The 27,572-nt window shown below is 36.4% G+C and overlaps 1 protein-coding gene across 7 annotated transcripts in view; it reads left to right on the top strand.

Annotated features, from left to right (window-relative positions):
* Ogdh (oxoglutarate dehydrogenase Nc73EF) overlaps positions 1–27,572 on the top strand; it is a 39,202-nt gene that overhangs the window by 1,071 nt on the left and 10,559 nt on the right. For 3 of the 7 annotated variants that reach the window (XM_069498729.1, XM_069498725.1, XM_069498726.1), the window contains exons 2-9: positions 794–926; positions 2,537–2,671; positions 13,470–13,620; positions 14,906–14,973; positions 21,167–21,299; positions 24,568–24,646; positions 25,064–25,240; positions 27,142–27,290. In XM_069498729.1, the coding sequence (XP_069354830.1) occupies positions 840–926; positions 2,537–2,671; positions 13,470–13,620; positions 14,906–14,973; positions 21,167–21,299; positions 24,568–24,646; positions 25,064–25,240; positions 27,142–27,290 (979 nt within the window). In that variant the 5' untranslated portion in view covers positions 794–839. Of the gene's footprint in view, positions 1–793; positions 927–2,536; positions 2,672–13,469; positions 13,621–14,905; positions 14,974–18,738; positions 18,857–21,166; positions 21,300–23,391; positions 23,495–24,567; positions 24,647–25,063; positions 25,241–27,141; positions 27,291–27,572 lie in introns of all 7 variants that reach the window. The other 4 variants (XM_069498730.1, XM_069498728.1, XM_034968485.2 and 1 more) reach the window with 3 other exon arrangements.

Below are 27,572 nucleotides of genomic sequence, written 5' to 3'. Positions count from 1 at the left end.
CTACTTTACACTATTATCTTTCAGCCAAGATTAATCAACCAAGTACTTAAAGACATCACTTCATTAAATTCTTTGATTCTTTGGTTATTTTTAGTATCTCTCTATGCAAATATAAGGCCAGAATTACAAATACTTACCTATTGGTGTCATTTTCAATAAAGCATTGATGAAATCTCCTCTTCTCCTTCTTCTTCTTCTTGATGTTGGCGGCTCTGCAGGGCTTTTCCAGACCCTGTATCACATTGACCATTGCCAATCTTGATCACCCCCATTTTACAGATCCTGTCCAATACTGATTGCCGCCAGGAACACCAGCATGATGATAATTGATGAAATACTTTTGATGAATTGTTAAAAATATGTTTTGGTTATTTAAAAAGAAAAAAGAATATGATAAGCATCACTATTCACTTATAATTTCCCTAGGGCCTACACTTATGACAATAGTGCAATTTGACCATCAATCTTTTAGATTTCAGTCTGCCTCCTTACCCTTGATCTATTTAGGCTGGAACAATACATTATTATTTCACTTCAGATGAATAGACACAATTCTTTCAAGATTTATGGCCAATGCCTGTTAAATTTAATGATATTTTAATTTCATTGTGGATTTTGGTTTTTTTTTAGTTTTGAACCAATAATTAATTATTTATGTGACCAATTTCACCTGGAAAATATTTTAAACCTTAGTACCATTTCTCACCTCATAAATTCTTAAAGACAACAAACAAAACATGCTTTTAAATTTTTATTTTCTGTCTTTGTGTTAATTTTTTTATGAAATCAACAGGATTGGCAGTACAAGTAAAACCAGAATTTCAAATCAAGACTAAAACATGCATCGTGCACGGATAGCACTCCAGGCTTCAACCAGAACTGGCTCCACAGAAAGATTTGCATCATGGCTTCTCAACAAACCTCAGGTAGAATTTTATTAAGATCTATAATGTACTAAATTTCATTTTGTGTCTAATAAACAATTGTAAATGTATGAAGCGAAGTGTTTTATAATTCACTAGTAAATTTTAATGCCCAGCAAGCTAGCACATTGGGGGTAGTTCTGTTGTATTAAATCTCGTAAACCATAGGACATTAAAATTAGTGCAGGGAGCATTTAAGAGATATCAATACATTTAGGCAGGCCTATACGTTTTAGTCTAGTTTAGAAATTGTTTACAAGGGAACTAGCCACAGTACATCATAATGATTTTGGCTCTACAAGTATAAATATTTTATTTGATAAATAGATAAAATTTCCATCACAGAGAGTAGTCAGTCTGTGTACAAAGCTTTTGCAAAATACTTAAATTAACATGTTTACTTTACTTACTTATACACAATTTTTTATTAAGTAAGTAATTTTTTTTTAGCAAATACACTTTATATATTGCTGTAAATAGTTAAGAATATACAATTTTATTTGAACAATTGGCAAACATTTCCCAAAAACAATGTTCATTAAGCATATTGTATGTATATGTACTTTTGCTTGTTACTTTGAGCGAGTTGTATTATTTCTTTTCTTTTTCTCCAAATGAGAACATGTAAATTATAAGAAATTCTCTTATCATGATAAATTCTGCACTTGACATTGTTGCTGTTTGATAAATAAGTTTGATAAGTTTGGTGGATGTGTGGCATTTTGTTTTAGTAGTAATTACTTTTACTTTTTACTTTAACTTTATAAAGTACTTACTTGAAGGCCAATCTTTCTATCTGAGACTGGTCTTCGAACCATTTGAACTACATATGATCAGATTTGATGACACCAATATAGTGATAAGCAGCCTTGATTTTTTTTCTATTTAACTTTGTTATCAGTGAAAAGACGAGCCTCCTTTACATTGATAAAATATTATCAGTGGCAAAGATTAAAGTCAGACTAGGTATATTCATCATATTTTGTTTCGATTTTAATCGCTTACAATTTGTACTAAATGAAAACATAATTTGTGAAAATATTACAATTAATTTTATGTTTCTATTATGCTTCATTAATTACTTTGTGCATATAAAATATTACCATAAAACCTCAAGCTAGCCCTTGTACATTGTATTGAAGACACTTGCATTCCAACATGATATTTCTTCAACTGGGTTGTGAAATATCGGTAATTAAAGATCATCATATTAATAATTGTATTTATATGTATATAATAATAATGTCGTTAAACCACGAAATAAGACTAAATTACCAGTTTATAATCAAATATTTAAACTAACTGACGTGTCCTGGCTACGCACGTCGCGTGGACTACACAGAGTTCGAATCCTTGTTTTACCCCTTTAGGGATTGAATTTTCAAAAATCGTTTCTTATTCGAATGTTAAAGGCTCTTTATATTGTATTCTTCCATCTTTTTTGTACCAACATTCTTGCAAATAAATGATTATTTATTTATTGGATATCTACGTCATCTACATGATCAGCCCGATCCGTCCAGTAGTTTGAGCTGTGCGTTAATAGATCAACCAGTTAGTCAGTCAGTCAGCTAATCAGCTTTTCCTTTTATGTATAGATTTTTCTCTAACAGGTCGCAGTAGTAACAGTAAATGTCAACAGACTGAAGAGTTCCACGGCGGCAGAACCTTTCCTCAATGGCTCCAGCTCAGCGTATGTGGAGACCATGTACAATACATGGCTCTCTGACCCCAACGCCGTACATGCAGTGAGTATATTAAGTTGTTTAATTATTTTACTACATCCACAGCCTCTTTGTTTGGTGGGAGGCTTCAGCCTTGGCTAGTTACCAACCACCCTATCGGTAAAGCCAAGCGATGCCGTGAAAAAACCGATCGGGGTATGGAATTAATTGAAACTGCCAAGTTAGTCCGCTTTGATCTTAGACTGCATCATCACTTACCATCAGGTCAGATCGCGGTCAAGGGCTAACTTGTATCAGAATAAAAAAAACCGTCCAAGTGCGACTCACACTCGCTCACCGAGGGTTCCGTACTACAGTCGTATTTTTCGTCATTTTGCACGATAAATCAAAAACTATTATGCATAAAAATAAATAAAAATGTGTTTTAGAATGTACAGGTAAAGCCCTTTCATATGATACTCCACTTAGCATAGTAATCTTACTATGAAAGTTGATTATTTGTTGATGAACACATGTATGTATGTATGTATGTATATACTTTATTGCACCACAGAAACACAAATGACAGGTTACAAAAAGAAATCTTAATAAGTAGGTACAAAAAGGCGGTCTTATCGCTAAATAGCGATCTCTTCCAGACAACCTTAACGCTAGGGAAAAAACGAACAAATGGACAATGGGAGGTGGTGTAAAATAAACCTAAATACCAATAGCTAAATAAACTAAACCATATAATAAGAATATAAAATACATATTGTTAATACACTAATACATACAAATAAAGTATAATAGACATACATAAGACTACATAGATATATATACACATATAGATTTAAATAATAAACTATGCCGTTACTGATGATAGCAAAGAGATAGGTAATGATCTTTGACGTCAATTTTAAATTTGTTAAGGGATTCAGCACGATGGATTTGCGAGGGAAGCTCGTTCCATAAACAGATAGCAGTGACCGTGAAGGAATTCTTAAAGTATTTTGTCCGATGTGTAGGTGGCGCTAGAATGAGTTTTCCCGCTGATCGTAAAACTCTATCTGGTCTGTCATGGCCTAGAAATTTGAAATTTTCTTTTAAATAACTTGGAGTCATTGGATTGAACAATACACAGTACAGAAGAGAAACAATGTGCAGATTCCGGCGAAAGCGAATGGGTAACCATTTGAGCTTTGAACGAAATTCGGAGACATGGTCATATTTGCGCAAGCCAAATATAAACCTAATAGCAAGGTTTTGAATTCGCTCAAGTTTATTAAGTTGGTCCTCGGTTAAATCAATGTAGCTTGCGTCTGCATAATCGAGAATAGAGAGCAGTAAAGATTGAGCTAACATAATCTTAGTAGGAATGGGAAGCAAAGAACGTAGGCGCCTGAGAGAACCCATGGCAGCAAAGGTCTTTCTACTGAGTTCCTTTAATTGATGAGACCACGAGAGAGTAGTGTCCAAGTAGACACCGAGATTTTTCACAGTAGCACTATAAGGTATAACAACACCATTTAATGTAAGTATTGGTAGATTATCCCAATCAACCCTCGAAATCAAGCCAGCACCACCAATAATAATAGCCTGGGATTTACAAGGATTCACTTTTAAACCATAACTCTTACTCCATTCACTGACAGCCGCCAGGTCCCTATTAATAGTACAAATAGCAGAGGGCAAGTCTTCGAGAGTTGACTGAGTGTACACTTGGAGATCGTCTGCGTACATGTGATAGAGAGAAGTAATGATTTGGGAAATTGAATTAATGAAGATAGCAAAGAGTAAAGGAGACAACACGCCACCTTGAGGAACCCCAGCACGCAATTCGCACCAAGATGAAAACATACCTTCGATGCGAATACGCTGCCGCCGCCCACTGAGGTAACTCTGAAACCAACCAACCACTGATGGAGATATGTTAATGGAACGTAACAGACTCAGCAAGATGTCAAAATCGACGGAATTAAATGCATTGCTAAAATCCAGCAATACCAACACAGTGAGCTGTTTATTATCCATGCCCCGTCGAATGTCGTCGGTGACTTTTACTAGCGCTGTAGTCGTACTATGGCCCGACCGGAAACCAGACTGAAGGGGATTTAGAAGGCAATTTCTGTTTAGGAATAGGTACAATTGGTGGAAAACTAGCTTCTCAAGAACTTTAGATAGAAATGGGAGAATTGAAATAGGGCGAAATTCAGAAAAATGTGAGGCATGAGCCTTTTTTGGGAGAGGAATAATTTGAGCACTTTTCCAAGCTTCAGGAAATTTAGACGTTGAGATAGATACATTTAAAATATGTGTTAGAACAGGAATAACAACGTCAAGGATAGGTAAGATCATATTACGACTAACGCTATCATCACCCACGGCATTAGACGAGACTGATAATATGTTCTTTTTAACATCACATTCAGTGAAAGGATTGAAATTAAACGGTTGATAATCAGGAGCTGGCATAGATGAAAGAATACTCAGAGTGCGATCCTTATCTGAGTTATCGATTGTACTAGCTGAAGTAAAATGTTTATTAAGGAGATCAATATCAATATTCTGATGAGGCGAACTAGGGGATGCTTTACCAACTCCAAGAGATTCTAGAAATTTCCAAACTTTGGCAGGGTCGCCGTTTTCGACAGATTTGTGAATGTGGCGTCGTTGTGCGTCTCTACACGATGTATTGCAGCGATTCCGAGCTTTATTATAATTCCGCTGATTTTTATCAGACTTTTCGGCCTTAAGTTTACTTTTCGCAAAGCCTTTATTCATAATAAGTTTTTTGAGATCATCTGTTAGCCAAGGTGCTGGTAAATGTTTGATTTTTATAGGCTTAACCGGAGCATGAACGTCGTAAAGCTGAATGAGAAAGGAGTTAAATAATTCGACTTTCATGTCAACCGTAGCAGCGTTAATAACAGCAGACCAGTCCAAAAGGCGAGCATCTTCAACAAGACGTTCTTTGTCCATTCCACTAAAACTACGTTGCAGAAGGATTCTCGATTTTGCTTTTGGTGGACGGACTTTATATGAAAGAAATAAAAGATCATGGTGAGAAAAAACATCAGCCTCGTGCTGACCATGCTTCAGAACGAATTCAGGTGAGGAAACAATAATTAAGTCAAGCAAAGATGGGACACAATCGGGTTTATTATGAGTAGCAAGGAGCGGCAATATATGTAGATTACACGCATCGGTAACCGACTGTAACTTTTTACACCGATTGTCGCCTTTGAGTAAACAAGTGTTGAAGTCACCCATTACAATGGTATGACTATATGACGGGGTCAAATTTTCAAGTAAACGTTCAAAGGCAGAGAAATAATCAATGTGTAGAGATGGACTATAACAAACGCCAAGAAGAATTTTAGTATGGAACAGTGTAACTTCAATGAATAAATGTTCGGCCGCATTAGAGGGAGGAGGCTGAGTGGACGAACTCACGACCGCAAAGGGAATGTAAGATCGAAGGTAAATCGCCACCCCTCCACCCCCCCTGCCAATACGGTCGTTGCGTATAAGAACGAACCCTGGTAAAGAGTAAGAAGTGGAGGGTAAGCAGGGCTTTAGCCAAGATTCAGAGACAAGAATGGCGTGAATGTTACGAGATTCAAAAGACGCAAGCATTTCAGAGTAGTGAGCCGGAATGCTTTGTGCATTCAAGTGAATGACATTGAAATTTTTCAGAGAATCTGAGAAGTACGAAGTAAGGGCATCATTAAGTGGAATAGAAGATATTGTACTGTGAAAGCTAACCTCACTAGATGAATCGATAACTGACGGCAAAGAATAGAAATCACCAGAATCATCAGAAGTAATACTTATATTATCTAACGACATAAATTATAAATAAAAATAAAATAAATAAATAAAATAAATAAAAGAATAAAAACAAAAACCAAATATCAAAATTAAAACAAATACATACAAAGGTCCCTAACCCGCCAGTAGTCTGAAAGAGATTTACATAAGTATAGAAGTTAAGTATAAAAATTAATCAACAGAAATATCAGAATAAAAAAGGACAAAAAAAAAAAAAAGAAAATTTAATTATTTACAAACATTGATTAAAATTATCGTACGGTCTAGGTAATTTAAATCAAAACAAGCCAAAAAAAGAAAAAAGAAAAATTAAACTAAAATCACATTACAAATAAGTATCTGTTATAAATAACGTTACACTACCGGAACGTATGAGAGTTTTTAAGTGACGTTACCGACTATAGATACCACTTTCCGAACGCTATTGCTATGTCAAAGTCAAGCCGTGAATCCGTCAATGTCTGTACGTCACTGTCAGGTGTCAATCACAGAGTTGAAAATCATAATACATATTACAATCTGTAAATACGAATAATAAATTTAGAAACCGGGCTAACAAATCAGTATTTTAAGATTATGATAAAATAAACCTTTGAGCTTAGTAATTAGTACAGAAAAAAAATATATATACAGATACGCTTAGATCGACATACATGTGACACGTTAGATGTACACAGCTAGCGAGCAAATAGAATTCATTTTTTAACAACTCTCTTGGAACGCATTTGAATAGGCCTGGTATCCATTGCCGCACTTGCGACTACTGCTGCAGCAGACGAGGCCTGCGTCACCACTTCAGTACTCGGAATAGCATCCAAATCACGTCTAGAGCCGATGCGGTGCCGCGTCTGGTCAGGTCCTAATACCAGGATGGTGCCATCCTTTGTCCAGCACCTGGGGACCCCGAAGCGTTGGCGTGCCGCTTGAAATAAGGCATGCCGACTTTTGGTCAGGAATTCTGACAATGTGATTCCGGAGCCTTTAAGATGTTTCTTCGCAAGCCATACCTTATCTTTCACAGAGAAGTCCTTGAATTTTACTAGTATAGCCCGGGGCTTGTCACCACTAGGCTGACCCAGCCGATGGGACCGGCTAATGGCCTCAGAAGAGATACCGGAAACTCCCAAGCGGTCAGACAATACCTTGACAATGCAAGCAGATGTGTCTTCCTTCTTCTCCTCCGCTACGCCGTGTACCAACAGAATCTTCCTCCGAGACCTCATCTCCATGTCATCATGTTGCCGGGTCAACAGTTCAACTTGCAGCTGCAGGTTCTCAAGAGCAGTTAGAACAAATGATCGGAATGAGTTGAACTGATGGTTGATGTCTGAAGTTGGACTCGACGCAGGAGTTGCAGTCCTCAACTCTGTCTGGAAGTCAGCCATCCTCAAGTTGAAGTGTTGCGTTAGATCTTCAATGGATTTTTTAATAGATTCCATAATTGAGGTTATGAAAGTGTGGTGTGTTGAAAACAATACTAACAGTTGTTCTGGATTATTATATCAGACCAAGCTGGCGGGAGCTGGGACGTCACAGGTACATTATAAATACTTTTACTTTGTTTAAACAATTAAAAATAATTGATAGCAGTAAAACACATATTAATTTTTTTTGTGTGTGATCACAATATATTCACAGTTTTCGGATTTGATCCTTTACTTGTGCTATAGGACCTACCTACCTACCAAATTTCATGATTCTAGGTCAACGTAAGTATATTATTCTATAGGTATTCTTGACAGTCGTACGAACAGACAGACAGACAACGAAGTGATCCATTAAGGGTTCCTTTTTTTCCTCTTGAGGTACGGAACCCTAAAAAGCCTAAAAAGATGTCACATAGCTGTCTACGGAGATGTCTAGACAGCAATCAGCTTTCTCGCGCAGTGCTGGAGGAGTGTAGAGCCAAACTTGTGTCTGACATAGAAACCTGCCTAGGTAAAGTGTCAGAATGGGGCGCACAAAACCTAGTGCAATTTAACCCAACTAAAACACAGGTTTGCGCGTTTTCCGCCAAGAAGTCCCCTTTTACACTGCCTCTTCTCTTTCAGAGCACTCCCCTCACACCTTCCAACAGCATTGGGATCCTTGGAGTCCACATTTCGAGCGAGGTTCAATTCCGCGATCATTTGGAAAGCAAGGCCAAATTAGCCTCCAAAAAGCTTGGGGTGCTCAACAGAGCAAAGCGGTACTTCGCGCCCGAGCATAGGCTCCTACTCTATAAGGCGCAAGTCCGCCCTCACATGGAGTACTGCTCCCACCTTTGGGCTGGAGCACCCCAGTACCAACTCCTTCCATTTGATCGGATCCAAAGGCGGGCTGTTCGACTTGTGGACGATCCCAAACTAACCGCCTCGTTGGAAAGCCTGGAGCACCGCAGAGACGTTAGCTCTCTATGCGTGTTCTATCGCCTGTATAATGGGGAGTGCTCTGAAGAGCTTTTTGACCTCATTCCACCCTCTTTTTTCTACAACCGCACCGCGCGCCACCGTAAGGAATTTCACCCTCACCATCTGGGTGTCTGGTGCACTTCGACCGTCCGCTGCGCCAGATCCTTCTTTCCACGCACGTGCAAACTGTGGAACCAACTCCCATCGGCGGTGTTCCCACTAGATTATAACATGGGGTTATTCAAGGGGCGGACCAACAAATTCCTAAAAGGCCGGCAACGCATCGGCGGCTCCTCTGGTGCTGCAAATGTTCATGGGCGGCGGTAATCACTTAACATCAGGTGACCCGCCTGCTCGCTTGCTCGCTATATCTATTAAAAAAAAAAAAAAAAAAAAAATCACAGTGGGGTCACAGGGCGAGGTATATTTACCAATGGGCATAAGTAGGAAGGACAAACTGTAGTTATAGCAGTGAATTTATTTATTATTCTACGAGTATGTACGTAGGTACTACGACCGTAAAGCTGCCTCGTCTGCAAACATTTCCCTCAAAATCGAACTTATCTAGCGGAAAAGTAGCATTTATTAGGGTGTTATCCACGTAAGCGGAGCGGATCGAAAAATATCACGTCAGTCAAAAATCTGTTTGGTCCATGGATTAAATCAATGGAATAGTCTGCTAAAGATGTCTCCGCCCTGCTCAGTTTAAGTGGACAGGCACCAGTGGCGTGCAGTTCATATAGGCATAAAGTCACTTGATAGTTGAGTTTAAAGCTTATTTTTCATTGACCTGCCAGTAAATACATTTAGGTAGGTACCCTACCTAAATGTCCGCCTACCCTGGCTTCAAACCCTGTGCACGTCACTGACACCCTTACGATACAGGAGTTTCTAATATAGAGTACAACCTGTTTTTGCAATGTTGTCAAATACAATGCAAATGCTTAATTATATTTCATCCAAGATCTAGAAAATTGCTTATCCTATATATAACATTTTCTTTTCTTGATAACAAGATTAGTTGTTAAAAGAACACTAAAACAAGAAACATTTCTGAATAAATCGGTAAGGTCTTTTACTAATGAGTAGTGTTTTTATGGAAGTTACTTTGTATATCGACAAGCAATTCGTAAGTAATCATAATAATTTATTTTGCCAGATTGTGAGTTATTATAACAGGAATTGTTTTATAATGTTGTTTTTCGACGACGGACGATAGGATATCATATCAGATTAGACTTATAGCGTTGTCATATTATTGTGGTACCATTCAGTCCAGCGATCTAATATAGGTACGTAAATATATAATGTAAGCAACGTTGTCCGACGTTGAGTCGCTGACCGATTCAATCCACTCCACTAACTGGACTGGATTGGACTGCATTGAGTCTACTTTTCAATCTAGCTTGGAGTGTGTCCAGTGTGACTAGAATGTCTAGAGTCTAGACGCCAAATCCGATTTCATTTCAGCTCTGAAAGCAATTTACTAGATTTAGCTTCTGAAATAATATGATCGGCTTTTATTACCATCTTACCATTCAACCTATCACTATTCACTACTAAGCACATATTGTGGCTAATTCCATTGTACACAATCTATAAACTAAACTAAAATGTCACGCCTAAATCTATTGCTATCCCTTTCATAATTTTGCTTGCGGAAAAGGATGGCACTAGATTTAGACCTGTTAATTTAGTTTAGTTTAGAGATTGTGTACAAGAGAATCGGCCCCAATATCTCTACTCAGAATGTAAAAAGTAGTAAAAGTTTAAATGTTTTTATTTTGAATGAAAAGGATTCAGGCCAGTGAACCACGCTGGCCTAGCGTAGATTGGCAGACTTCACACACCTTTGATAACTTTATGGAGCATGCAGATTTCTTCACGACGTTTTGTTTCGCCGTTAAAGAAAGTAATTATTTAATTACTTAAACATACACAATTCCGAAAAGTTAGAAGTGCGTGGTTGAAAGCGAACCCCGGAATAGGAGGCCGACGTTTTAAGTATAGGTTTTGTTACCGTAATACGCTAACTTGTGCGAGGAAAATCACTGGAGAGGAATGAATAGATTTGCCACAATGAAGAAACAGCCGGGCATTTATAGTTTGACGTCTGCATTGTCAAGGTTACGCTGTGAAATTTTCAATACGTGCAAGGTCAATTTGCTGGCGAGCTCTAACTCGATCCGTTTAACGCTCGGCTGACGATTTATGAAGAATTATGTAAATCCGCTCCACTGGCGGTTCTTACCGGTCAAAACATCTCGCTCCGAAAATATTTATGGATCAAATGTTGTAATTTGTTACTAATTGGTTGGAGGCGTTTTGTCGTGATCAATTTATTCATTCTTATAAATCAGACATGTTAAGCATAATATTAATAAATAATACCCGTGACTCTATGTTAACTAGTTATAACCCGAATTCCGATTGTACATATGAACACTTGAATTCATAAAAAATTCAATAACCAAAACTACAATAACTTTTAATATATTAAATCATAATAATAATAAATTAAATTATTTTTTACTTTTTAGTGTTTGTGGTTATTGAAGTCGGTTTTTTTTGAATTTTTTTTATTTCACATTTTTTAGTGGCCCTATTGTATTAAAATATGATATGCTTGGTTAAAACCCTACTGTTTACTAAGCTAGTACACTGATCGCGAGCAATTCACTCTTATCTATTAAGGAGTTCCGGAGTCCATCTCCGAAGATATTCATCAGATCTTCACCAAACTATGGGACCACCTCTGAAGTATGACGTACCAAACAAAAAAAATAATCATCAAAATCGGTTCATATTTGGCGGAGAAATTGTGTAACGAACATACAAAAAAAACATACAGTCGAATTGAGAATCTCCTCCTTTTTTTGAACCTCTATCTTTTTTAGTTCAGTTGATTAACGAGATTTGTATAGCGAAGAAAGGAAAACATTTCCCTTACAGATAAGTAACTGATGTAAAATATTACATATGCCATAAATAAATAAAAATACCTATACCTATAGAACTAGCAGCTATGAGGCACTGTATTAAATCTAATAATTGTATGCTTTTATCAACAATGTGCACTCGTCTAGCCATCTATAGACATGTACTTGGAAACTTAGCTATCTGTAGATAAAATTATATACCTATCTGCGTGACTGTAAACTTATGACGTGATATATTATTATCTAAATGCAAAGATAACGAAAACTTATCTACTTCGGACAGTGACGTGGATTATGTTTTTGTGTTCGGGCTTCAAAAATTTAGGTACCTATCATTTATTTACTAACATGTTGCACTATTAGGGATGATTTATGTCCAACACGTGGTGGGCGCGGGCCGTGCCACGTACGAGGCGCGGTGAAGCATAAATTGCTTCTTATAAAATGTTCGTGATGTTTTGAATCCGTGCCTCGTCCACGCCTCGTACGTAGCACGGCTCGTGCCCGCCACGTGTTGGCAAATCATCCCTCATGGTTTTCACATACACGTACCATTTTTTTTTTTTAAATTAGAACGTCAATAAAACTGAAAATGAACACAAAATGTTAACTTTCCTATTTTGTTTCTCATTCACCTTTTTCTGTATTAGGTACTACTTGCCCAATGGTCAGACATGAAAAAAAGTCCCAAGATTTTTAATTTTGTGAAAACACTATGAACGTAGTTAGACAAATCAGGCATGACAATTTTTTTTTCAGTGCAGAAATGAAAACTTAAGACAATTTATTTGTTTGCGGTTTTGGCAATTTGTCTTGGTAAACAATACGTCATAGTAATAAGCGCAGACAATTTTAGTAAGTACTTGGTAAGTACATGAATACAGTATTGAAATATGTACACTCTTATTTTTAGGTTGTTACTCGGTCCCAGATTTTATTTACTGTACTTAATAACATATGTTCTCGTAAGTTTTCTACGAGATCAAATCCGTGTATTAAAAAATCTGATACTATATTTTGAAACTGATCTTTTCTTCTCTTCATTGGTTATTTTCTAAGTCAAGGGTGGTGGGTGGCATACTCTTTTAAATATGAGGTTTGCCACATTGTTGAAGTATCTGCAATATTGTATGAAAGATAAAGTCAGAAATTTGTAGATCCTCCTCCCATTTTTAGGCTCTCTTTTGGGTTATTAGATACATATTTGTAATTTTGGTATGATGTTTTAGTAATATGCGGTTTAAAAGCAAATAAACAGATTGTTTTGGATGATTGAACTTTAATCTTTTTCTCTGTTGTTTACTTTTAAATCATCAAAAAGCAGACAAATCTTTGAGGTTCAACGTGCAGTACGTAATGCGCACCGCCCGCCTTTACACTACTAAACATGCAGGAAAAGCAAGCACCACAACAACACCACACAAATCTTATGAAACACACTCAACCTATGTCTCTTTCCGACATCGGAGCATCGGAGATGTAGACTCCACAATTCACAATTGCGGAAGTGCAATAATTGTTCTTGTGTATCTTGGACTTCCGCAAAGCAACGCCTGCTTATATCCAATATTGATAGATGAACCAGTGCGCGACGGAACAGACACTTCTTCCGTCTTTCCTCACTTCGTACCACCAAATAGATTGACAAATCATCCACTGCGCTACGGTTCAAAGTTACAGTTGTTTTTTGCCGTGCTGTAACAGCAGTGTTTCTTTCAGTCCTGGGACGCATTCTTCCGTAATGCGACCAACGGAGCACAGCCCGGCGTTGCCTACACACCGCCACCAAATCTGGCGCCGTACTCTAAAAACGAAGTGCCCCTTACGTCACTCGTTCCAGCATCCGGTGGTATGCCTTCAATCTCAGCCGGTAAGTACTTACAGGATAAACTTAATCTCATACAGTAAAAAGAAAAGTCCTGATTCATCAACGCCCATGGATCCCTTGGATCTAGAAATTTTACACTAACGTCTCCTTCATAATGTAGATAAGGAATAAGACCAGATTTTGCGAAATTCCTACGCAAGCCAAGCCGCGGGCGGTCGTTAGTAGCAAGTAAAAACAAAAAGTATATACAAAACAAAAGAGACTTCGATATAAATCTAACACCCTGGCTTCGTTCAGGTGAAATTCCTGAACATCATCATCAACATTCATTAGCGGAGGTGTTACTATTTTATCCTTAAGTTTCTCGATCTAGCTTTAAAAATATACAGACGGTATATTGTTAGATCACAAAGACGATTTAGGATTTGTTCATTTCATAAAGAATTGCTAAACATGAAAGTATCGAAAAAGAATCAGACTTTATTGCTATCGATTTGACGGAATACTGTGCTATTATTTCGTACACGTTATAGGAGTATTTTGTCCCGCAATGCGACATTGCGCAATCGTCTCGCGAAAGTACAGACCTTATCTAGGACTTTACGATAGTGGCTTTAAGCCAATATCTACATATGTATAATAATATCATCGTTTATGTATTCGGCAAACTTGGCCTATCTACCTGATTAAATACAACTAAGCTAAGCCAAGGCTTTCTTGAATCTTTGAAGACAGCTATAAAAGATTTCAGATTATGAATTTAAGAAATTGCTCAAAAATCAACATATATATCAACAAATCTAATAATCTAATTATGCCGGATTTTGGACTTGGATTGTTTCGTACTTAAATAAATAATAATATAATAATTTTTATTTAGTCAATAATACCTGTTTACTCAAAAATAAATATGAATCATGCAACTTCAATAAAACTTATAGTCCGTGACAGGCTGCGATGGCAATCGGGGTATGAGGCGGGGGGACGCCCGGCACACCTGCACGTCATCCGGGCTCGCCCGCATCTGGTTAGCGCGAGGGCTGTGCGGGTGTGCGGGGCGTTCCCTCCCCGATTGGCATTTCGACCTGTCGCGTACTATTAATGTAATACTGCATAAGTATTATTAAAATGCAATTTGAGAGTAAATAACGTTACTTTCGTTCCGCCAAACAGGACAGCTATTTTGAGGCCGCCATCTTTTATCGAGGTGTGTTAAATATGCCATAGATTAAAAACTCTATTTTGCCAAAAAATTAAAAGAAGTTTTACTTTAACCTTTCCTAAAGGTCAAAGTTATTAAAGCACTAATATATTTTTTCAATCGCAGGGTCACCTATCAATGAAAAAATCATCGACGACCATCTCGCCGTGCAAGCCATTATCAGGAGCTATCAGGTGAATCAATATACTAATTTACTCTCAACACTTTCTTATATTTTGCACATTTTGACCTCACTTCTACTTATCCTTATATTCCTATTCAAGGTTTCTCGCAACTTATCTTTAAAATGTTTTAATTTCACGCTTGTGTCGTAAATCCAGTACGAGCAGGAAAAGTCTTAAACTTAATTAATTTATTAGGCGTCGATCTCAGATCTTACTGCCATCGGTCTAGAGTTCCTTTCATACTGTAGCGTAGACAAGTTTTGAAGCTAGGGTTAGATAGGCAGATACCCATTTAGTGACAGGTTATAGAGAAAGGAGGATTGAACTAGGATAAGCAGTGCTTCTATGCCTCTATGACCTGCGCGCCATTGGTTCTAAGGTCAGGCGTTTCGAATCCACTATAATCTATTCATTAAGGGACTGTGACAGTCAAATAAGCAAACCATTTGATACATCACTATTGACTATGCGTCCGAAGTAAAAAGGAAAGTTTCCGTCATGTTGTGATTTCTTAGTTCGATTATTTTGATTCAACTATAGCGAACTAGATGATGCCTGCGACTTCGTCCACGTGGATTTAGGTTTTTAAAAATCCCGTTTGAACTCTTTGATTTTCCGGGATGCAAGCTACCTCTGTACTGAATTTCATACCAATCGGTTAAACTTATAGCCCTTAAAGAACTCAGTGGAAACTTTTTGCTTTACCGCGATAAAAAGTAGCCTGTGTAAAGGACACAGGCTACTTTTTATCGCGGGATGTAAGCTAACGCCAAATTTCATCAAGATCGGTTAACGGTTGGGCCGTGAAAGCAGACAGACGGACAAACACACACTTTCGCATTTATATTTTTAGTATAGATGATGAATGATGTCTTTGTCGGTCAGTTTTAAAAGGCAGAACGCAGATCTTAATCTAGAAATTGTATACCGCTGGCGGTGGGATCGACACCTTATATACAGGGACATCTTGCTTGTACACAGCTTAAAGTTGACCCTGCATGATAATAAATAATGAACAGGTCTCCTTACGATATTTTTCTTCAGTAAAAAGTTACGAGTTGTAAACAAACTGACCTTAGATCAAAACTCAAAAGCAGCAATTTTTCACGGATTCACGTATTATGTACTGTAGAAAGCACTCAAAGATTCACTAAGTAGGATCTGATTACTATATAAAAGGCATAACACTCGCCTACTATATTTAGTATTGAATATTATTTGAAAGCATTACATCACTTCCATTGCAAAGTAAGCTATATTGTTTGCGTTTGTGGTGTGCCCCTTATTCCCCTTATAGTATAAATGTACCATGTAATGAATAACACCAACACCTGATATAAGAATTAAAACATTAAATTGTGACAAGAGCCGATCGATCAAAGAAACAACAATTTTGTCGGTCTGTGACGTTTGGATAGTTAAAGGATGCCTGTCCACTGAAGTGGAACAGAGCGGAGGTATAAAGCAGACCAGATTATTGTCAATAGTTTAAGTAGTTAACAAGTCACCTCACAAAAATCTGAGTGGTCGACTGATCATAATGTACGCTCGGCTGTGCTTTAGTGGACAACTAGAAAAATTTTTATTCAGGCATAAAATGTCATGTCTCGTATCAACTGATAATAACCGTTAGTTTGGTAAGCTTATTAAATTAGGAACGCATAATTAGCGTTGGAAGTTTTTAATTTAATATTTTGAATAATAACTGAGCGAAAAATGAGTGAAGTAGGTAGACAACATATTACGCGCGTCTAAGGAAATTGGCATTGCAGTTTAAAAACTCGTGTATATTTGGGCGTGTCCGCAACATATTTCAATAAAGATTGTAATATAACTCATTAGGCTCGGATCTACCTGTGATGTTGTGTTTCCACTAAAACGAATCGGAACGGAAACATGTGTTTTCGACCAATTAGATTATTGAGAGATGACGTGATAAAATTATTATGCCATCAAACAATAACCTGATTGGTCTTTTAAACGTGTCTCCGATCCGCTCCGCTCTGTTTGAGTGAAAACGCACCGTTATAGTAACATTTTTGGTCAGTGACAGTGTGCCAAACAATGGTCAATAGTCATTGCTTTAAATGGCTAACCATTTTTGTGCGGTGAATATGAGCGGTAAAAGAAGTGAGCTAGACAATAATGACAGTTTATTTTCGTATCCTTGAACAGTGACCTAGCAGTATCGAAAGGAAAAAGAGTTGTTCTTTCTTCTTTCCGGGTAGGTTTCCGCACTTAAATTATAACAAAAAGAGTTGTTGTTCTTGTTTGTTTTTTTCCTAAATCGCCGCTCATCTTCCTCGTATATCTCTGATGAACAACCAACCTTTAAGTAACACCGTCACTGGTGCATAAGTAAAAAGTTTGCAAATGTGTTTTGAGTTGAGTTGAAACACGCCTAAATATGTACTAGCTGGAATACCAAATATGTAGAGATACAATTAAATTTTGGCGAATGCTCCAGCTGCAGTGACGTACACGCCTAATTTATCGGAGGCCATTATCGCACTTTGCTTTCGACATGGGGTTTATTGGTTGATAAGTTTTATAGGTCCAGTCTAATTGAATATGTGTAGGTTTTACTACCGAGTAATAAAAAACGTTCTAGTAATACCTACACACCTGTGTAGGTATTATTAGAACGCTTATAAAATGCTGTAAATTTTTTTGAGCAGTTTGACCTTTGAAATATTATTTATCCTCACGTAGGTTTCCTCCTTAAAATCTTGTTAATAATCCGTTGCTATTAAATTACACGTATTTGTATTCATTTTCAGTGACAGATAATAATTATAAAGTTGGTAATTTAGTGGCCACCCTAAGATTTATTAAAATTACTAAGGAAAATAAACAGGAAACATTGAGTTGCCTATATTACTTATTTGGAATTAATTGGTTAAATTGTATCCATTAAAAAATTACGTAGAATGCTGTAGCAATAACTACTTTACTTACTATAAGTTGGTAAATAACTTGTTAGTAATAAGTAGATGTTAAATAAGTGTGGGGTATATTTTGATTTAATCTAATTTGTAAATTGTTAATAGTAGATAGAAAAAAATGGGAGTAGCCATAGTCTCTCCTTTTGTAAATAATTTCTTTTACACATAGTTAATAAAGTATTAATTGAATTTTGTTTAACATATTCATGAGAGTCAAGTGTCAACCGTCCGTCGTCTTCACCATAGTAAATAGATGAATTTCATAAATGATAAAATAATATTGGTTAATATTAGTACGATTACAAACGGATTGGATTGGAACGTTAGGTATAAGCAGCAGCGTTACGGTTCCTTCACACATTGACGTTTCCTGGATCGTGATTTAGGACCAGTGTCGACTGAAGTGGAGATGGTTAGCGAACCAATCAGATAATTGGTAGATGACGTGTTTTTCACATCATCTATCCATAATCTGATTGGTCTGCTAAATACACCTCCGCGTAGATGGATGCTGGGGTTTAAAATTAATTGTTTTACTTTATAAGTTGTTCGTAATCTTCTATGAGCATGTCTACAGGTTGTTTAATTAATCATTAATTTACCTGCGTGTACCTATGTAATGGGTCGTCCGTCATACATCATTCGTTATTAATAACGATTAGTGACTATATAAACATGCTCATAGAGGATTATGAGCCACTTTAAAAATAAAAACCATTCATCTTCAATCACGATTCACAAAACGTCGAAGTGTGATCGAGCCGTAAGTGAAGGTATGAATGTGGCGTGTACGCACTGCGGGCTAACGTGAGGTGGTGGGGGTGCGTAGGCTCGCGGGCACCTGGCGGCGGACGTGGACCCGCTGGGCATCACCACGGCCAATCTGCCCGCGCTGGGCATGCGCGCGCCCAACTCCGAGCTCATCATGAGGAAATATTTCAACTTCGGTACGCACCCGAACTTTGCGCAATGTTCGCCGCGAACGATGCTAAGCTAGTACTAACTTAGTTTGTGTCGGAATTAGGATGCGTAGCGTAGAACGAAATAAACCCGTTGCTAGTCGAGCGCTCCATTCTTATAGCTTGGCTCATTGAAGCGTTTTATATCAGAGCTAAGAAAATGCAGCGCCCCTTCTGATGGGTGTGATACATCGCTCGCTAAGCATCCTCGCACATCACTGGCAGAAGGGCAGTTATGATGGTTGCCGATCATATTCCATCGTTTTCACAAAAAAATATTCTCTAAAGATGAACTGTTCTGCCCTTAGCACACATCGCTACGAGTTTTTTCATACTTTATTTTCCACCACAAGTTCAGCTTAACTTGAACTTGGAGAAAAACGAAATAGATACGTATCAAATTTAGAACATCCCCTTTTTAAGTTACTTGGATTTGTTGCAATGCGTGCTAAGCTGAAGAAAGCTAGTAATAGCTTAGCTCTGTTCGCAGTGGATATTCTGCATTGCGCCGCCGGTTGTATGGAAACAATCACGTTTAACTTTCTTTTTGTGGAATCTATGTATTAATACTTTGTTCATTTTACTGTTTTCTATTGACCGAGTGCCCAATAGCAAAATACTTCCACTGATTGGGTTATAATTATTGATACAATTCTGGTGCTTTTCAATCTGCTTTTTAGTATCGAGACATGTAACGCGAAAAAAGGTATACAAATGACAAATAGAAAATAGTATAATGGAACTGGTAAAACAAAAATGTCTGTTTGGCGTAACTATATTTTAATGAGCGATGCTTACACGACCTTAAAGCTCTTTCTGTAAACACAGGAAATAAGGGACATCTTCCTACGCGTCTATACCTAGCGCAAAAATAAGTCTCGTAGATAAAAGAATTCTTTTTCCTGGAATGTTTCACCACGCGATGTGTTGTTATTAGAGATCCGGCGTCATGTTGTTTATGTTTCCAAAAATGATATACTTAACTGCATACAAACAAGACTTTAGGTGTTTTCCCCCTACTCTGTGTATGTGAAGCCTTCTTCGACCTTCCGACATTTTGGCATTTCCCTTTCCAGTACGACTTAATACTATAAAATTACATTTAAGTGTTATCTCTTTCATATTTCCATGTATTGTCCAATAGTTACGCCAACGACATTGTATTTTGCATAATAATATGTTATTTGCATTTCATAATACACCTTATATCACGATCATCATAAAGTACTACATATTTAAACAGCAGCGAATATTGTGGCTAATTCTGTCAAAGGTACACAATCTCTAAACAAAGCTTTGACAGAGTCCCAATCGTGCTATCCTTTTCCGCAGGGAGCGTAATGAAAGGGATAGCAATACATTCTAAAATTTAGACCTGTTATATTAGTTGAGAAATTATCTACTACAGAATTAGCCACATTGTATGTGCAGTGTGATTGTTTTCAACTTTTCAGTTTGAGTTTACTATTTTACGTAGAGAAAAACAAATGTACCTTGCGATGCCTCTTTGCTTACTAATCAGTAGGTACTCTAAAGATAAAGGACTGTTTTAAATGTATGCATGTACGTTATTTCTTAGCCTAATAACCAGATTTGTTTGCAGTAGTCATATTGAAACATATACTACTATAGACATAAATATAATTGAATTTTGTAAGATGTAAAACTATTTTTCCAATCATTACTAACTAGATAGACCGTTCTTATGATTGCTAGTCTCAACGCTTAGGTATTAGGTTTATACTTATTTTTAATTTTATCAATATACTTTTTGGGGCTTGTTTTATTATACTCCTAATTAACTTGTAATAATAATAATTTATGGGTGTTTCTATTTTCTATGTTTTATAAGCAAGATAGTGAACTTCCAAAATCTCGCTGCAAGTTCGGCTGGTAGTACAAAATTTGAAATATTAAAGTAAACACGCAAAAAAAATCTATTCAGCACATGCTGGCTCTCTCTCTATAAGTAAAGAAAATAGATTTAGAATATCAGTAAGTAATAAGTATGTATGTACTTCTAGAAAAAAGTCAAAGAATTGCTGCTTGCATACATTTACTAAGTATATTCATTGTAATACGAATATCAACCTAACTTCAGTGTCTCTGATGGACACTCCGTGAATCATGACTTGCCCATGTCGTAATACTTAAATAGTCGCACTATTAGTAAATTTCCTCTTATGAAAGTACGTAGGGTATAATCGTCCAATCAAATGAATAGTTAGATACATGCGTTGATTATGCCACTTATAAAATTCCACTTGTAATAAGTATGAAAAATTGTTATACAACTAGTCTCGCGGTCACCTCGTGGCCCGGCTCGATCCGCTGGGCATCTCGACCGGGGACCCCAGCTCGAGCGGCGACTGGCACGGCGGCCTCCGAGCCTTCGCCAGCGAGGTGGTCATTAGGCAACACGTTCGATTCGGTATGGCCCACTCGTATTGCGTTTGGCGGCCGGCTAGCACTGGTTTATGAATGAGATCCAATTATGCGATAGAAACTTTTGATAGCTATATAAAACAAAGAAAGGTCAATGGGTTTTTAGGTCAATATCAAGGGAACAACCTCAACAATAATAATCACATGGGTCAGAATGGGTAGATTCGCAATCAAGTTATTTTTTAAAAAAAAATACTACATTACCAATTTCATTTCGATTTGTATGTATAAATGAATCTTCTACGAAAATCTATGTATCTTTCTTTAAGGCCTACTTTGCATGCTATTTAGAGGCCGGTTTCAACTTAGATAAAACATTATTTTCTTAGATCAGAAACGTTAAGTGTATACTTACGCAACATATAGAATCAGATGTTTCTTTAGTTCGTTTCTGGTCTTTAAAATTATCATGATGTTAGTTGACATGATGTTCTTCGCGCGCCCTAATATTATAAGCATGTTTCCGGCTTTAAATACGTTTAGATAATCCAAACGGTTTATAACTTCTTTGGATAAGGCGAGAGAGTAATTATTGAACGGATAGGTATATATATTTTTCCTAGTCGATTTCTGATCAACCAGTGTTATACTCTATTGTCCCAAATTCGCAATACGAGTTTGTAAATTGGTATCGGGATAATATTATGAAACTGTATCAAAATTTTATCGTTGCACTTTGCTTTACAGAGTTTTGCCCACTGGAAGTTTTATATCATGTTCACTAGAAATTATATAGTAGTTATCGCTTTTTTATTAATATATGAAAATTCAGAGTGTGTAAAGTATTTATTAACTAGTATAAGTACTGGTTTGGTGTGGGGTTGTATGGTTTTGCCAAAATTATATGAAGTATTATATATTATTAATAAACGTAATATTTTATTTTTGTACTAATAAAAATCAAAAATCTTGTACGTATTTGTTAAATGGGTTTGTTTGGTTTATATTTTAAAAAACAGGGCAATACGGGTTTTTTTCGAGTGATATGAATGGACAGTGAGCAATATAGTTATTTATTGATTTGACAGTTGGACTACGGCAAATAGTATACGGTTTACCCTGATTCCAAATGAATTAATGTAATTAATTACATTATTTGCTTTGTATATTATTATTAAATCAGATATTTTACGATTATTGTGTTTAACGATTAATATATTATTATATTATGGTACTAATCTCTTCGCATTTAATAGGGCTTATTTGATTGATTATATAATATTGAATTTGAGACTAGCTTTTTGATATTCGGTCGTCAAATCATAATAATCGTCTCTGTATATTGTAGAATTTTAGAAATATGTTAACAGCATAGTTGAATACTGCATAATAATCTCCTATTCATTAAATATATGCTTTGCAATCATATTCCTTTACTAGAGGGGGGAAATAATTTAGGTAAGAAAGAAGAAACAATTTTGCTATATATTGAAAAAATGAATTTATGTATTATGTTAATAATATTTATATGCAGTTAACAAGACTAATTGATAAGGCAAATTGACAAAAATGAAACTATGTGATGAACAATATGTTTATTATCAGCAGAAATAGTCGCCACATTTTTTTTCAGGTGTCAGATGAATATTACAATAATTAATTATTTATTGTAATGTTTCTTCGCAATAAAGCTCATTTCTATAAATAATGGAAATTTTAATTTTTTTATTGTTTACAGAATATCTTTTTGTAAACTGAAACATTGAATTATATAAAATCAAAATAATATTTTTCCTCGAAGAATATAAAATATACCTACTATAGGCATGGCATTACTTTTTCTCTCATGAGTCATGTGTGACGCAATTTTGTAAACTCACGATAGTGTCACATATTTTATTCTAATTCATATAAAAATAAATACAAATATTTGCATAAGAACAAATAAAGTGTAGAGATATTTTTCATTTTCATATTTAGTTGTTATTTTATATAAGTAAATGGAATGACAAACACATTATATTTTATTTTTTATTATTTATTTAAATGCTTCTTCTATACATGTTTTCAAAGTAACTATCTAACAGCAGGTTTGTTGTTATTTTGCTGCATTTATTTAACAAAATAAACTAAAACAGATCCGAGGACATCATATAGCGAAACTCGACCCCTTGGAAATAGCAAACCTCCAATTGGCCGATAAAAATCCACGGGAAGTGATACACAGCAGCTACAGGTTCGGTAAGGGGACGACCTCCATAATCTGGGCCATCGACGTACTTTGTTTATGGGTAGTTATGGCAATGCAGTGACGTAGAACCTAAAGACATTTCTATTGAGTCATATTTTTTTTGCATTTTATTTTGTAAATATTTTTATTATTATTTAGTTTTGCATCGGACTGTACGCCGTAACTACAAAAAAGAAAACGCACAAGTCCTCGGCACGCACGGCCATCAAAATGTACCAATGTTCTCCATATTATAATTGCATGACATTCTCACTTTGTCTCATAGCGCGCATGTGCACGCGTTGGTATACGATGTAGAAAATATTTTTTGTCGCATATATATCCCTAATATAGTGCATGATGTATGTATAACTACATAAATTTACAAATGATTACTAATACGTATTGTATGTTTATATTGACTATTACGTACACATTTTTAGAGATAGATAAAAGATTAATGAGGTAACCTTGAGTGATAATTTTACTTACCGGTCCTGGACCGCAGCCAATGGTATATTTCGACATCCATCGTACGCATAGCATTATAATACGTAGGGACAACAATACAACTGGTCAACATAATACTCGCTATTGGTAAAACACATTTATATCATAACTTCATAATAAAATATTGTAACATGAACAAAATTCTAGGACAGTGCATTCTTGAAATGTTCTAATAGGGTTGCTAGAAGCATACAACATGATACGATTCATACATATAATATAAATGAATGCTAGTAAAGGGATATGATATCTTTCACTACAGTAAAGCTTTTTTGTGTGCTTTTTTACTGTTGTTTGTTAGTAAGTATATCTATTTTTAAAATTTGTTTATTCATTTGGTATCTTATGTAAGCTAATAAAGATTGAAATACATTGAGGCTGCCTTTCCATAAGATTATAATGATTAAACTGATTCAAATATAAAGCGATTCTTGGGGTGGGTTTTTCACACACATATCTTGCTTTGAATCTTCGCATATGTCTAGTGTATGTAAAGGTAGCCTTAATGTGGGATAAAATTTGTGAATGTGTTTTACCACGATGCACACACTCTTATGAATCACTCTGCTTTTAGATGAGGCGGATATGGACAGGGTTTTCAAACTACCCTCTACCACTTTTATTGGCGAGAAGGAGAAAGCTTTGCCTTTGAGGTACTTCAATTAATTTTAAAAGTTCAGTTTTAATTTAAGTTTCTAATATCTGAAAAAGTTTTTAAATATTCAGTCATTCATTCTGCATGTAGTATAAAGTGAATAGTAGAATAAAGTGTTAGATAAGTGAGGCGAAAAATATATCCATAAATATTTCGTTAGACTAAAAAGGATGAAATCCACCCATTGGACTAATGCCGTACCTATTCCTAGTTCAAGCTTCACGCTTAGTTGGAAGGTATAAACATGAATTATATTTAATAAGCTGCATTTCAAAAATAAAATTTATTTCATTAAAAAAATATTAAACTAGTGGATCACATCTCTCTACGGTCTAGCTCTAATACTAGCTTTTGAAACGGGTTTATAAAATTACATAGTAAAAAATTATGTAATGTTTTCAATACTATTTTGCAGAGAGATCCTGAATCGTCTTGAAGAGGCGTACTGTAACAACATTGGCATCGAGTTCATGTTCATCAACTCGTTGGAGCAATGCAACTGGATCAGACAGCGCATGGAGCCGCCAAATGTCACGAAGATGAACAACGACCAGAAGAGACTGATCCTTGCTCGACTCACAAGATCTACTGGGTAAGATTAAGGCCTCCTACGCACTGGCGACCATGGTCGCCGCGACCTGGCCGCGGCGGCCAGTGAATTCTGGACTTTATATGGCAATCGCTATAGCCCCTACGCACTTAGCGGCCAGCGACCAGCGGCCACCGTTGGCCGCGGCGTCCAATTTGATGCCACGCGACCAGCGACCAATCGTGGCCGTCGAGAACATCACTTCTGTATTAAAATTCATCAGTGCTACCGCATCGGCCGCGGCGACCAGACGTGTAGCTAGCTACAGAGTGATTATTTTACAATGGCCAATTTCGACACGGAAAGGTTCATAATTGAAGTTGAAAATAGAAGAGGTTTATGGGATTTAGCATCAAATGATTACTCCAATAAAGTCCAATGAAGTCGACTGCAAATTTTTCGGCCGTCCACATGTCGCGCTTGCCTACGCACCGGCGACCATAGCCGCGGCGGCCTGGCCGCGTCTATGGTCGCCAGTGCGTAGGAGGCCTAAGTTAGGATCCTTAATTAGGGAAGCATATTTGTAATTAGGCCACAATACACGTAACGCCGATTCTGAGGCACTAGCTGGGATCCTAGATTATTGCTCCATTTATCATGTAGTATAATCGGCCCTATAATTTGAGTTGTCATCTAGAAAGACCCCTCGGCTCAGCTCTGCATGTGTGCCTATTGCGCCTTAGTTTATTTAAAAACTTGCACTCGAGGTTCTATTTTCTGAATTCTTCTTTCAAAGAGATAACACGCTCATTCATGAATTTCTAAGAACTACATTTTTTATTCTTATCTTTGTTTTTTTCCCTGTATTTATCTTGTTGTGAAAGTAGTGCAAAAAGTGACAGATTCATTGAGATTTTCATTGTTAAGCCGGGTATACATCCAACTGTACATCAACTAAACCATAGTATAAGTAGAGAAGCAGTAGTCTGACGCCTTTGATCTCGTGGTAAATGACAACAATTTTCTTAATTATAAAATGGCATAATACATTGAGATCGGAAGTGGTATTTTTACATAAAACGAATTGACTGTTTAAGGTATATCCTTCCATATTGCGATATTTCCGGCATAGTCTAGCCATGGTTGAGCTTAGTTTTGACCTGCTAAAGATATGAAATGACTCATGATGTATCCGTTGTTGATATCGAGTGATCAGACAATCTTATCACTAACAAGTAACAAGTAATAACAACTTTATCGAATACAATGTTATATCCTTGATATTGCTTCTGGTTGATAATGGCTAATCTTTGGTTTACCAAATATTAGCATATTTTGTAGTAAACAAATTTATTCGATATAAAATAAGTTTTCATTTATTTATACAATGATTTGCTCTAAATATTATTAATATTATGAAGCTCCGTAAAGGCTTTGCAAATATTATTTGAAAGCATATGGTCTAGAACTTGCACGCGAAATATTTTGAAAATCTTCATTATTACCTATTTTTACAAAATAATGAATTTAACCATAGTGATTTTTTGATAGTGTTTGGTTTTGTGTTTAAGCTTTAATGATATTAGACAAGAAGAACCAAAATTGCGTTTTTTAAACATCTTTTCTTGTCTTGAAAGTTTTCAATGAGGTTTTACACCATAACAATACAATAAACACGAAAATCTGTGCTTCGTTTTTAAACCATAAAAACGAAGCACAGATTTTCGTGTTTATTGTATTCGTGGTTCCGGACCCAAAGAATCCTATTAATGTCACTCTGCTGTCTGTCTGTCTGTCCGCGTGTCACAATAATGTCTTAGAACGTACAAAGCTCGTAGACGAAATGAGTCACAAACCTGAAATTTTGGTATTTGTTGTATTATCACGTGAACCCAAAACCGAATACTAAATTAAAAATTCAATTGAATTGTTTTTTGTTCTAACAATTGTTGTCTTTTTATCAGATTTGAGAACTTCCTGGCCAAGAAATGGTCGTCGGAGAAACGTTTCGGACTTGAGGGCTGCGAGATTCTCATCCCCGCAATGAAGCAGGTCATCGACACGTCCACGCGCCTCGGAGTCGAGTCTATTATCATGGGAATGCCGCATAGAGGTACGAAATGCTAATTTTAATATATTTTAAAACAATGCAATATAAAAAAAATCGTGTTCTATGAAGCTGTCATAATTAGTATGACACTGGAGTCTGGACATAATCTTGTGGACATCCGGCATATCGGATTGGTCATGACACGCAAGGCGCTAAGACGAAGCCAGCATCTCACTAGTTTGGCTATTATAAGGTTGCTGACGATATTTAACTAGCTGTTTCTTCGTAGTTGCATGTTAAATATTGTTAGTGAAAATGACATAAGTAATAGTAAGTTCATATGAT

Source organism: Maniola hyperantus, chromosome 5, assembly GCF_902806685.2.
Source record: "Maniola hyperantus chromosome 5, iAphHyp1.2, whole genome shotgun sequence".
Lineage (NCBI taxonomy): Eukaryota > Metazoa > Arthropoda > Insecta > Lepidoptera > Nymphalidae > Maniola > Maniola hyperantus.
The sequence above is the reverse complement of the archived record's forward strand: the minus strand, read 5'-3'. Positions and strand labels throughout refer to the sequence as shown.